General features: G+C 43.2%; 1 protein-coding gene and 1 pseudogene across 2 annotated transcripts; one reads left to right on the top strand and one right to left on the bottom strand.

Annotated features, from left to right (window-relative positions):
* Positions 1 to 2,985: 2,985 nt before the first annotated feature.
* LOC308435252 (F-actin-capping protein subunit alpha-1-like) lies at positions 2,986 to 3,900 on the bottom strand (annotated as a pseudogene). The gene is made up of 3 exons: positions 3,895 to 3,900; positions 3,632 to 3,842; positions 2,986 to 3,461 (listed from the first exon to the last, which is right to left on the bottom strand). The product of its transcript is annotated as an F-actin-capping protein subunit alpha-1-like (transcript).
* LOC308435251 (developmental pluripotency-associated protein 3-like) lies at positions 3,899 to 4,324 on the top strand (the record flags this gene model as incomplete). Its single annotated transcript, XM_080935932.1, has 1 exon — positions 3,899 to 4,324. The coding sequence occupies one exon, from the start codon at positions 3,899 to 3,901 to the stop codon at positions 4,322 to 4,324; it is 426 nt and encodes a 141-aa protein (XP_080792058.1).
* Between the last annotated feature and the right edge of the window lie 8,539 nt (positions 4,325 to 12,863).

Here is a 12,863-nt window from a genome sequence, read left to right as displayed (position 1 = left end):
ATATATATATATATATATATATATATATATATATATATATATATCAGGAAACTTGGAATGATTTAATGAGAATATTAACCTTCTTTGTCCTGGCTGTTCAGGTGCCCATGGATTTGATATGGTGTGCATCATGAAAACACAAAGTGGGACAGGTGATCATAGCACACTCACCTACCTGTTCATGGATGCTGTTTGAATTTCTTCTTCTCCTCCTCCTCCTTCTTCTTCTTTTTCCTCCTCCTCCTCTTTTTCTTCCTCTTCCTTTTTCCTCCTCCTCCTCTTCTCCTCCTTCTTCTCCTCTTTTTCCTCCTTCTCTTCCTCCTCTTCTGTTGCTTCTTTTCTTTCTTCCTTCCTTCCTTCTATCCATAGGTTCTCTCTACAGAGATCTGGCTGTAGAGAACTTACTATGTCCTGGAACTTACTATGTAGACCAGGCTAGCCTCAAACTCACAGAGATTCTGTCTCCCAAGTGCTGGGATTAAAGCGCCTCCACAAATGGCCTATAGATGTTTTATCTTTCTTATGTTTGCTTTCTCTTTTTTTATTGGACATTTTCCTTACTTATATTTCAGATGTTGTCCCCTCATGGTTTTCCCCTCTGGAATCCCCCTATCCCATGCCTCCTCGTCGTCTCTGTGAGAGTGTTCCCCCACTCACCCATCTCCTTGCCCCAGGAATAGCCTGGCAGACAAAGATTTTTATACTTCTGAAGCTATTATCACTTTCTAGGGGCAAAAGGACAACTGGCATTTAAATTACGAATGACTAAAAGTACTGTGGCATGTCCAATACTAAACTTGATCGTGTCTTCAGGATTCCTTGAGACAGTGCTTCCTTTGTAAAAGGCCAAAATTCTACCAACTCTGAATACTGCTTTATGGGCTTTTTTTAAAGTATAGAGTAATTTATTGTGAGACAGACTTATCCAGATTCAGTTCTATTATACATATCAAGAAGAGTGCAGCTTTGTGCCGATGGACCCAGGGACCCAGGAGAACTCGTGTTTCCTGAACTTACAGGCCTCCCTTCCTCGCTCAGGGACTCACGTTCCTATTTATTTCTCACTCAGGGAAGAAAGCTGATGGGTCGACTTCGCCTCTGCTAGCTGGGTTTTGGTTTCCAGTCTTTTCAAATGAAGCAACTTTGTTCGGAGCTAGTTTTTTAAATACAACTATATTTTATTTGAAATTTTAAAAAATGCTTACACAGCTTCCATTTGCAAACAAACTCCTGCTTGACTGTATGACTGAGCAAAAAGAAGAAGAAAAGCAAAGCCAAAGCAAAACACCCTTCTGTTTTAACTTGTATTTGGAGACAGGTAGGAAGACACTACTTTTTTGGGTTTTTTTTTTTTTAACTGACCTTCCCCTAAGGCCTGGTCATAGAAGTGTAAACAATGTAATGAATCCACCATTACCAGTTGCCTTAGGTCCTGTCATATTACCTGTGTGTTCTGAGATCACACACATACCTGCCAACATACCTGGGAAGGCAACTACTATCACAGTTACATATGTGTTCTAGGCAGGTAGAGGATGGAGAAAGAGTAACTTGGAATGAATTTTACATGTTTGGAAGTAAGCACTAGCATTCTCTGAAATACCAGGTCATGACGGATGGATACTGTCTGGGAGCCCTCCTGTTCAGTTTGGTTCATTCCAGCTTTGTGGGACACAGCTGTTTATTTGTCTGCTTACAAAACAATCCTACCAGAGAGCTTAAAGAACAGATACCTGTTATTGTGTTCTATACTCTACTACATCCACAGTAGGTCAGCAGTTCTCATATCAATACCAATGAGCAGAATTCTTCTAAAAAATGCCACCGTCTGTTGAGGTGATCCTGCAGGAATGGCCACCCAGGATAGATAAGAATGAAAACTTGGTATAGCCAGACTTGGTCAGACTGGATCAAGACTTCTAGACTCTGACCCTGTGTTTTAATTTTTCCACACATTTAAACATAGTAGAACCTTGGGGGAAAAGTGTCCATGTAACAATTCTTATAACAAAGCTACATCTAAACTCCCTTGTGACCTTTACAATAAAGATAGACTCTACTGACTGACAAACAGAACTTAGGACTCTTAGAGAGGAAGGATACGCAATATCCTTCACTGAGAAACAAAGGCCAGTATTAGGGCCTAAACAATGCTCAGAGTATTGGGGTGGGAGAGATTAAGGTGGAGGCTTTCTTAAGAGAAGAGTGAGGATCACAAGGTTGTCTGAGCACGCCACTCCAGCGTTCTAGTGACTGGTATCATTCGCTTCCTCCGACTGAAGAAAACAGACCCACGTGACTGACAACCCTAGTTTCCCGATGCTTGTTCTAAGCTGTTCTTCCTACATCCCCGGTTACAACAGAACTAGATGGGAGGAGACAAGGAGAAAATGAAAATAAGCCAGCATTCATGTGCAGGGGATGTGGTTCAAGTCTTTGGATTTAAAAACAAGTCCCCAAAGAATGTTGCCATGGCATTTCCAGGAAATTTCCTTTGCCTTCCAACATGGACCCCAAAGCCCCAATCCAAATGTCTGAAAACTACAGTTGTTATATGATGCTATAAACCGCCAAAGCAGTCAGACGGGGTTGGGGGGAGTGTGTTGTCCACTTAGCGTGTGGGTAGCGGAGCCTCTTCAGCAATGGTAGATCACTAAGAGCCACTGTACTGAAAGTGCTTTAAGGCATGGGGGTAAAAAGTACTCAACAGGTAACTCTGTAAAACTAGCAACAGGCCTTCATAGCTAGGAAATTTTCTAAACAGGAGAATGACTTCAGGATATATCTCTTCGACATTAAATGTAGCAGAATTTTTTTTTTAAAGATTTACAAGTAGATAGAGCAATAACAGAAAATCACAAAGCACACACACACACCAAACAGTCAAGACAGTGCTGTAGGTTCGGCAGCACTCCATCAGACCGGAAGATCTGTTGGCTTAGTTAACTAGCAATCACTCCCGAGCGTTCACAGATCACTTATCTATCATATGACCACACCCGCTGCATCCTTTTCTTCCCGTGTACTGGAGACTCCTACAGACGGCCTTTGAGCTTTCTGCATTTCTTTGCCAATCTTGTAACTGAGTATCTTGTTCCAGTCTATTTGGGTGCGGGTAACCGGAAGCTGCCAGCTCGAAGCCTTGAAGGTGATGTCTGACCTAACTTGATAATCTTCACTAATTGCTGTCTGGTACTCGTTTTCCCGACTCTCTGTGATTTTAATAAGCTCCTTGGCAGTTTGGACTTCGTCAGAAACCGTTACCGAGTCCTGCACATCTTCCTGACGAACCTCCTGAACATTGCCATCTTCATAACAGTGAACCTGACTCTTGAGCCCTCCTACCTCCTGGGCTGTAGGCGGTGTGATGGTGAACTTCCACTCCGAGCTCCGACACCATTCCACAAGTTCTTGGGTTGAAACTGGTGGCTTTCAACACATGCTATAATGGTCTGCTGCCCCTAAGTTTTAGCGTAAACAGCACTGTCACACGATTCCCTCCGAGACTTCAAGCCTCCATCCACATCCTCTGGCTGCGGGTTACTTGCGTCTTTCCGTAAATGATTAAACTTAAAGGAAATTTTGTTTCTTGGATCTAAAAATCTGCTGTAACCAAGGCTACCAAGGTCACCGTGCTCTGTAATTAAGACCTGGTCAGCACAGCCTTCTGTCTTTACGGGTGTAAACTGATCCGTGTCATACAGGACAAAGGCGTGTGCTGCCCCTTCCCTGAGACTGTCATTATTACGCACTAGCCGGACATCACTGAATACTTCGTTAAGCCCCCCTGGTGGTGCACGGGTGATGAAGTTAGTGGTGATGAAGTTAGTGGCTGTGCGTACCTTCTCCTCATCCGCCACCCTGTCTGAGCTCGTTTTTGAGGCTTCTGCGCACCGCCATGGAGGAGCCGTCAGAGAAAGTCGACCCAGTGATGGACCCAGAAACTCCTCAGACGAAAGATGAAGAGGACTCACACGATGGTTCAGTTTCAGAAATCGTACAACCAGAAGCACTAGTAAAGGTCATGAAAAAGCAACCCCTGAACCCAATCGGCACAGCCTCCGTCGCTGGGCGGAGAGCAGGCCTGTGGAGAACGGAAGTGAGGGATGTTCAAAGCGCCTTTCCCAAGAGAAAGGTCCGCACATTGCTGTGGGTGCTGAAGGATCCCAGAGCTAGGATGAGACTTGTTCGGATTGAGCAGAGACAAAACAGGCTTGAAGGAAACGAGTTTGAAGGGAACAGAGAACCATTTAGATGTCTCTGCACTTTCTGCATTATCAAAGGAGGGGTCCTTTCTGAGAATGCTACAATCGGCAAGAATTAGGACAGTTTAAACTATACACTCGTTCCTGTTACTGATGCCACACAGCAGATGTGAAAGCTGCTTTTTGTTTAAGATTAAGCTTTTCCTGGTGTTGGGGAATCTTCTAACTTGTTAATTAGCTTATAAATTATATAGAATGTGTGACGTTTCAATTCATGTAAATGACTAAAATCTACCCAAAGAATGGAGAGTGAGCAAAGCGTCTGTGAACGTTAGAAGTCTCAAGCCCGGGGCTGAGAAATAATGTGAATAGAATTTGGAGTAGTTTGGTGTAGAAGGTAATTGGAATAGATCTTTGGATCTTCTAGTTTGCAGAAATTTGTAATAAAGGCAATTTTGTTATCTTGGCTTTTGTAATAAGTACACAGAACAGATTAGAGCAAGCCATTGGGGATGGGGAATTGTTTTTACACGTGTATGTGTGGGTGTGCACACTCGTGATGTCCAGAGCTTGATGTGTGCTATCAACCCCGCTTATTTCTGTTTGAGACAGGGTCTCCAGGAGCCTAACTGGTCTCTTAACTCCTGGCCCAGCCTCTGTTTCCCGTTTGGCACCGCAGGCTTATTGGCAAGATTTGGAAAATGCTTGTCTTAATTTTGTATTTCCTCATGCTGTGAAATATTTTTAAAAAAATAATTGATTAAAAAAAGAAAGAAAGCTGATGGGTGTTAGCCTTGCAACCAACTCTGGAATGTTGGTCCTGGACAGAACTTTACCTCCAGGTATTTTCTCTCTTCTACATACTAGATGAATGAAAAGGGGGTATAACTAATGTCAGCATACTTTGATTCAATTAATCAAGATTGTAACTAGTTTTTGATTAGTTATAAATAGAACCACGAGAAGTTAAGTTTAAAGAAAGTGCTTCTTTATTCTCTCACAGTTGTCTAGATGTTTTGATCATTGCCTGATTTAAGAAATCATTGTGCTATTCCCTCCCCAAGAGAAAATGGATGCAACCAGCTGATGTGTCTGCCCACCTCTCAAAAGTTAACAGAACAAGAGCGTGGCTAACCTAAGAACTATGGAGGCGCTATCTTCCCAGTCAGAAGCTCTCGTTTAAAATAAAAGGCACAGCATGGTTGGTCCTTCAGCTGTACTCCAGTCCTTGAGAGGCTCCAGCAGGAAGAGTATGAAGAGTCTGAGGCCAGCCTGGGCTACAGAAAACCTTCTAGGCCAGTGAGAGTTATAGAGTGAGGTTCAGGCCCACCTGGACTATAAGTAAGACTGTCTCAAAACACTAGATGAAGCGGGGCTGGGAGCACTGCTCACTGTAGAGCGCTCGTTCTCCCAGCATGGACAAAGCTGTGGGATCACAGTGAAAAGTCAAATTGCTGATACCAGTAAGTCTGAAAGCTGTCATTCTAATAACCATTCAGCCTGCCTGTGTGTTCAGGAGGCTTCATACAGTTGTGTGCTAGGACATTACAATAACCAGAGTGTGCTTCCCAAAGTAGTGCACTTGTGAGATTGTAGTAAGGCCCAAGCAACTCTTAGCCTACAGTATAGGAATAATGAAGAAGTGTTTCCACCCCAGCGCTGGGCTTCTGAGTATCCTAATAGTGTCCCACAGGGATTTTTGAGTACTTTAGTGACGTAAAAAATGTGACTCCAGTAGAAAACAGGTTACAAGGGAGCCCCCCCTCCTGTGTGGGGCTGTGAGAAGCTGGTTTAGGGCAGCTGAATTGGCCTGGTGTCTCAGCCATGAGAGGCCCCTTCACACCTCTGGGTGAGAGGCTGGAATGTGACTTGAAAACTGTAGGGCATGAGCCCTTTGACAGCATTCAGGGTCATCTTTGGTGATGCCCAGATTTCACACCCTTCTCCAGCACACCCACGAGCACTCCATATGCTCGGCCTTACACTATGAAATCTTAGGTTTTGCTCAGCTAAAGAATCCGTGAAGAGTTGAAGTCCATTTGATCCCAGGTCAGACAGGACTGAATCTCATTTTTCCTTGTAGTGCTAGTTAATGAGCTGAAATAATAAATGTCTTGTTTAGTCATGTCTCTCTTAGCAGAGGAAAAAAATGTAATTACTTCACTTCAGATAAAAGGATGAAACTGACAGTTCATAAAATTTTTTAAAGGGGGTTAGGTCAGGTAGGGTTTTTGAGTGAAACTGCTCCTTAAAGGAAATATGAAATATCAAATACTGAGTTTTATGATTGAGCAAGCAGTCACACATCAAGTGTAAGCAAAGAGGTGTGGTACTTTCTGTCCTTATGTTCAGAGCCTCTGAGCCAATGTGGGCAGAGCACAGGTCATCCCATCAGTGATTCCTGACACTGTGGAGTAGGCTAAACCGCTCACACTGATTGACCGCTCACACTGATTGACCGCTCACACTGATTGACCGCTCACACTGATTGACCGCTCACACTGACTAACTGCTCACACTGATTAACCGCTCACACTGACTAACTGCTCACACTGATTAACCGCTCACACTGATTAACCGCTCACACTGATTGACCGCTCACACTGATTGACCGCTCACACTGATTGACCGCTCACACTGATTGACCGCTCACACTGATTGACCGCTCATGACCGCTCACACTGATTGACCGCTCACACTGATTGACCGCTCACACTGACTAACTGCTCACACTGATTAACCGCTCACACTGACTAACCGCTCACACTGATTAACCGCTCACACTGATTAACCGCTCACACTGATTGACCGCTCACACTGATTGACCGCTCACACTGATTGACCGCTCACACTGATTGACCGCTCACACTGATTGACCGCTCACACTGATTGACCGCTCACACTGACTGACCGCTCACACTGATTGACCGCTCACACTGATTGACCGCTCACACTGATTGACCGCTCACACTGATTGACCGCTCACACTGATTGACCGCTCACACTGATTGACCGCTCACACTGATTGACCGCTCACACTGACTGGCTGCTGTGTCCTGGGATCCAGGACCTGCGCTCAGCTTTGTTTCTTGGAACGGCCACAGTGAAGCTGCATGTGCACCTTAGTGTGATGACCACAGTAATGGAAAAAAGAGGTTATCTAACGGAAGGACTGGAACGGAGTGTAGAGACCTGAACGCTACTCCAGAGTTATCATTCTAACTTTATAGCCTGGGACCATAAGGCATAAAGTAATTCCCATCTTAAAGCCTTGAAAACGAATAAAGATAGAAAACTAATACAAAAAGAAAATAATAAGGAACAAGACAAAGCTGCCCACTCTCTCCACCTATTCAATATAGTATCTAAAGTTCTAGCCAGAGCAATTAGACAACAAAAGGAGATCATTGGGATACAAATTGGCAGGGAGGAAGTCAAGATATCACTATTTGCAGATGATATGATAGTATACACAAGTGACCCTAAAAATTGTAGAGAAGTCCTACAGCTGATAAACTTCAGCAAAGTGGTTGGTTATGACATTAACTCAAACAGTTGGGGGATGGGACCACCCACTTTTTTTTAAAGATTTATTTATTTTATATATGTGAGTACACTGTCACTCTCCTCAGACACACCAGAAGAGGGCATCAGATCCCATTACAGATGGTTGTGAGCCACCATGTGGTTGCTGGGAATTGAACTCAGGACCTCTGGAAGAACAGAGGCTTAAACGCTGAGCCATCTCTCCAGCCCAGGGACCACCTACTTATCTCCAAATTTTTAAGCCAGAATTGCTCCTGTCTAAAGGAAATGTGTGGACAAAGTGTGGAGCAGAGACTGAAGGAAAAGCCATCCAGAGACTGCCCTACCTCGGTATCTATCCCATATAAAGATACCAAACCCAGACACTATTGTGGATGCCAAGAAGTGCTTGCTGACAGGAGCCTGACATAGCTGTCTCCTGAGAGGCTCTGATAGAGCCAACCATTGGACTGAGCATGGGGACCCCAATGGAAGAGTTAGGGAAAACACTGAAGGAGCTAAAGGGGTTTGCAACCCCATAGGAAGAACAACAATATCAACCAACCAGACCCCCCCCCCCACCGCCACCAGGGCTCCTAGGGACTAAACCTCCAACCAAAATGTACACATGGAGGAACCCATGGTCCTAGCCATATATGTAGCAGAGGGTGGCCTTATCTGGCAACAACTGGAGGAGATTCCCTTTGTCCTGTAATGACTCTATACCCCAGTGTAGAGGAATGCCAGGGCAGTGAGGTAGGAGTGGGTGGGTGGGAGTGGGAGCATCCCCATAGAAGCAGGGGGAGGGGGATTGGATAGGAGGGTTGTGGAGAGGAAACCGGGAAAGGGGATAACATCTGAAATGTAAATAAATAAAATATCCAATTAAAAAAGAAATTATCTTCATTAAATGGTGTCGGTCTAACTGGTGGTCTGTATACAGGAGAATGAAACTAGATCCACATTTATCACCCTGTGCAAAGTTTAAGTCTAAGTGGATCAAAGATCTCCACATAAAACTAGATACAATGAATCTAGTGGGAAAAAAAAAACTGGAAAAGAGCCTGAAACACACAGGCACAGGGGAAAACTTCCTGAACAGAATACCAATGGCTCAGGCTCTAAGACCAACAATCAATAAATGGTACCTTGTGAAACTGAAAAGTTTCTGTAATGCAAAAGACACTGTCAATGGGAGAAAACAGCAGCCTACACACTGGGAAAACTCTTCACTAACCTCACATCTCATAGAGGGTTAATATCCAAAATATATAAAGAACTCAAGAAGTTAACCTCCAAAAAACCAAATATCACAATTTTAAAATGGGGTTCAGAACTAAGCAGAGAATTTTCAACAGAAGAATCTTAAATGGCTGAGAAGCACTTAAAGAAATGTTCAAAGTCCTTAGTCATCAGAGAAATGCAAATCAAAACGACCCTGAGATTCCACCTTACGCCAAGCAGAATGGCTGAGATCAAAAACTCAGATGAGAGCAGATGCTGGCGAGGATGTAGAGAAAGAGGAACACTCCTCCATTGTTGGTGAGGTTGTAAGCTGGGACAACCACTCTGGAAATCAGTCTGGAGGTTCCTCAGAAAATTGGAAATAGTTCTACCTAAAGACACAGCTATACTACTCTTGGGTATATACCCAAAAGATGCCCCACCATACCACAAGAACACCTGCTCCATGTTTGTGGCAACTTATTTATAATAGCCAGAAGCTGGAAACAACCCAGATGTCCCTCAGCAGAAGAATGGATACAGAAAATGTGGTTCGTTTACACAGTGGAATACTGTTCAGCTATTAAAAACAATGACATCATGAATTTTGCAAGCAAGTGGATGGAACTAGAAAATATCATCCTGAGTGTGGTAACCCAGACCCACAAGGACATATATGGTATATACTCACTAATTAGTGGATATTTGCAGAAAAGTATGGAGCTCCTAGGACCCACAGACCTTAAGAAATGTAACATACAGAAAGGCCCAAGTGAGGATGTTTCAGTTCTACTTGGAAAAGTGGAAAAGAAATAATCACAGGATGCAGAGGGAGGGAGGGGCCTGAGGGAGGGAAGAGAGAGGATGGGAAAGGGGGATCAGGATCAGGTACGGGGGCCTGAGGACAGAAGAGAAGCCTAAAAAGCCAAGAGATAAGCTACCTCAGGGGATAGATGGTGGTGGTGGGGCATCTAGAAAGTACCAGAGACCCTAGAGTTGACTCTAAAGACTCAATGGGGTGACCTTTGCCAAAATGCCCAACATTGGAGAGAACTCAAAAATTCCACCTCCAGTAGATAGATATGGCCTCATGTGGAGGGACAGGGTTACTAGCCCACAGTCAAAATTTCTGACCCAAAACTATTCCTGTCTAAAAGAACTGCAGTGACAAAAATGGAAAAGAGACTGAAGGAAAGGCAGTCTAATGACCAGCCCAAATTGGGACCAGTCTCATGGGAGGGCAGCAAGGTCTGACACTATTACTGATGCTATGATGTGCTCACAGACAGAAGCCTAGCATGACTGCCCTCTAAGAGGCCTTACAGCAGCTGACTGTAACAGAAACAGATACTTACACCCAACCAATGAACTCAAATCATGTAACCCTATGGTTAGAGGAAAGATTAAAGAAGCTGAAGGGGATGGTGACCTCATAGAAAGACCAGTCTCGACTAACCCAGACCCCAGGGAGCTCCCAGAGACTGAGGCACCAACCAAGAGCATACACAGACCAGTCTGAGGCACAAATATAGCCAAGGCCCTGGTCAGGCTTTAGTGGGAGAAGATGTGCTTAATTCTCCAGAGATTTGAGGCCCCAGGAAATGGGAGAGCCTGGGATGGGGAGCACTCTCTCAGAGGCAAGGGGAATAAGGAATGGGATAAGGAACTGTGGGAGAGGGAGCCAAGGGTGGTGAGTGGCAACAACTGAAATATAAATTTTTAAAATAAAATAAATAAAAAACATGCTCTGTCATCAGGGAAATACAAATTAAAACAACCCTGAGATTCCATCTTATACCCATCAGAATGGCTAAAATGAAAAATTCAATTAATAGCACATGCTAGCAAGGATGTGGAGCAAGGGAAACACTCCTCCATTGCTAGTGGAAGTTCAAACTAGTAAAATCACTTAGGAAATCAATTTGGTGGTCTCTCAGAATATTGGGAGTAGTTCTACCTCTATTCCCAGCTATACCATTTTCAGGCATAAACCCAAAGTATGCCCCACTATTCCACAAGGACACTTGCTCAACGATGTTCATAGCAGCCAGAAACAGTAAACAATCTAGATGTCCCTCAATTGAATAGTAGATAAAGAAAAGGTTGTATATCTGCACAATTGAATACTATTCAGCTATTAAAAATAGGCATCATGAATTTTCCAGGCAAATGGATGGAACTTGAGAATATCTTCCAGAGTGAGGTAACCCAGATCCAAAGAGACATATATAGTATTATCACTTATAAGTGTTTATTAGCCATAAAGTACAGGACACCCATGTGACATTCCACAGACCAAGGAAGGTAAGCAAGAAAGAAGGCCCAAGCAAAGATGCTTAAATCTCACTTAGAAGGGGAAATAAACCCAAAAATTCCACCAGAGAACTTTTACAGCTGATAAACAACTTCAGCAAAGTGGCTGGGTATAAAATTAACTCAAACAAATCAGTAGTCTTCTTCTACTCTAAGGACAAACATGCTGAGAAAGAAATTAGGGAAAAGACACCCTTCAGAATAGTCACAAACAATATGAAATACCTTGGTGTGATTCTAACTAAGCAAGTGAAGGACCTGTATGACAAGAACTTCAAATCTCTAAAGAAGGAAATTGAAGATCTCAGAAGATGGAAAGATCTCCCATGCTCAAGAATTAGAAGGATCAACATTGTAAAAATGGCCATCTTACCAAAAGCATTCTACAGATTCAATGTAATCCCCATCAAAATTCCAACTCAATTCTTCACAGAGTTGGAAAGAGCAATTTGCAAATTCATCTGGAGTAACAAAAAACTTACAATACCAAAACCTATCTTCAACAACAAGAAAACATCTGCGGGAATCACCTTCCATGACCTCAAGCTATATTACAAGGCTAAAACCTTGTATTATATTATATTAAAAACTACATGGTACTGGTACAGAGATAGGCAAGTGGATCGATGGAACAGAATAGAAGATCCAGAAATGAACTCTCACACATATGGTCACTTGATCTTTGACAAAGGAGCTGAAAACATTCAATGGAAAAAGGACAGCCTCTTCAACAAATGGTGTTGGTACAACTGGCACTCAGCATGCAGAAGAATGAAAATAGACCCTTTCTTATCTCCTTGTACAAAGCTCAAGTGCAAGTGGATCAAAGATCTCCACATTAAACCAGCTACACTGAAACTATTAGAAGAGAAAGTAGGGAAAGCCTTAGAACACATAGGCACAGGGGAAATTTTCCTGAACAGAACACCAATGGTTTGTGCTCTAAGACCAAGAATAGAGAAATGACATTGCAAAATTTCTGTAAGACTAAGGATGCTGTCAAGAAAACAAAACGGCAGCCAACAGATTGGGGAAAGAGCTTTACCAATCCCACATCTGATAAAGGCCTAATATCCAATATATACAAAGAACTCAAGAAGGTAGACTTCAGAGAATCAAACAATCCTATCAAAAAAAATGGGGTACAGAGCTAAACAAAGAATTCTCAATTAAGGAATACTGAACAGCTGAGAAGCATCTAAGGAAGTGCTCAACATCCCTAGTCATCAGGGAAATGCAAATCAAACAACCCTGAGATTCTGCCTCACACAAGTCAGAATGGCTAAGATCAAAAACTCAGATGACAACAGATGCTGGTGAGGATGTGGAGAAAAAGGGACACTTCTCCACTGTTGGTGGGGTTTTAAACTGGTACAACCACTCTGGAAATCAGTCTGGCAGTTCCTCAGAAAAATTGAACATAGTCCTACCTGAAGACCCAGTTATTTCACCTCTGGGCATATACTCTAAAGATGCTCCAACATACAATAAGAACACATGCTCCACCATGTTCATAGCAGCCTTTTTCATAATAGCCAGAAGCTGGAAAGAACCCAGCTGCCCTTCAGTAGATGAATGGATATAAAAATTGTGGTA

The sequence above is a fragment of the Micromys minutus genome, assembly GCF_963924665.1.
Source record: "Micromys minutus genome assembly, chromosome: 22".
Lineage (NCBI taxonomy): Eukaryota > Metazoa > Chordata > Mammalia > Rodentia > Muridae > Micromys > Micromys minutus.
Note: the sequence above shows the minus strand (reverse complement) of the source record. Positions and strands in the feature narration are given on the sequence as shown.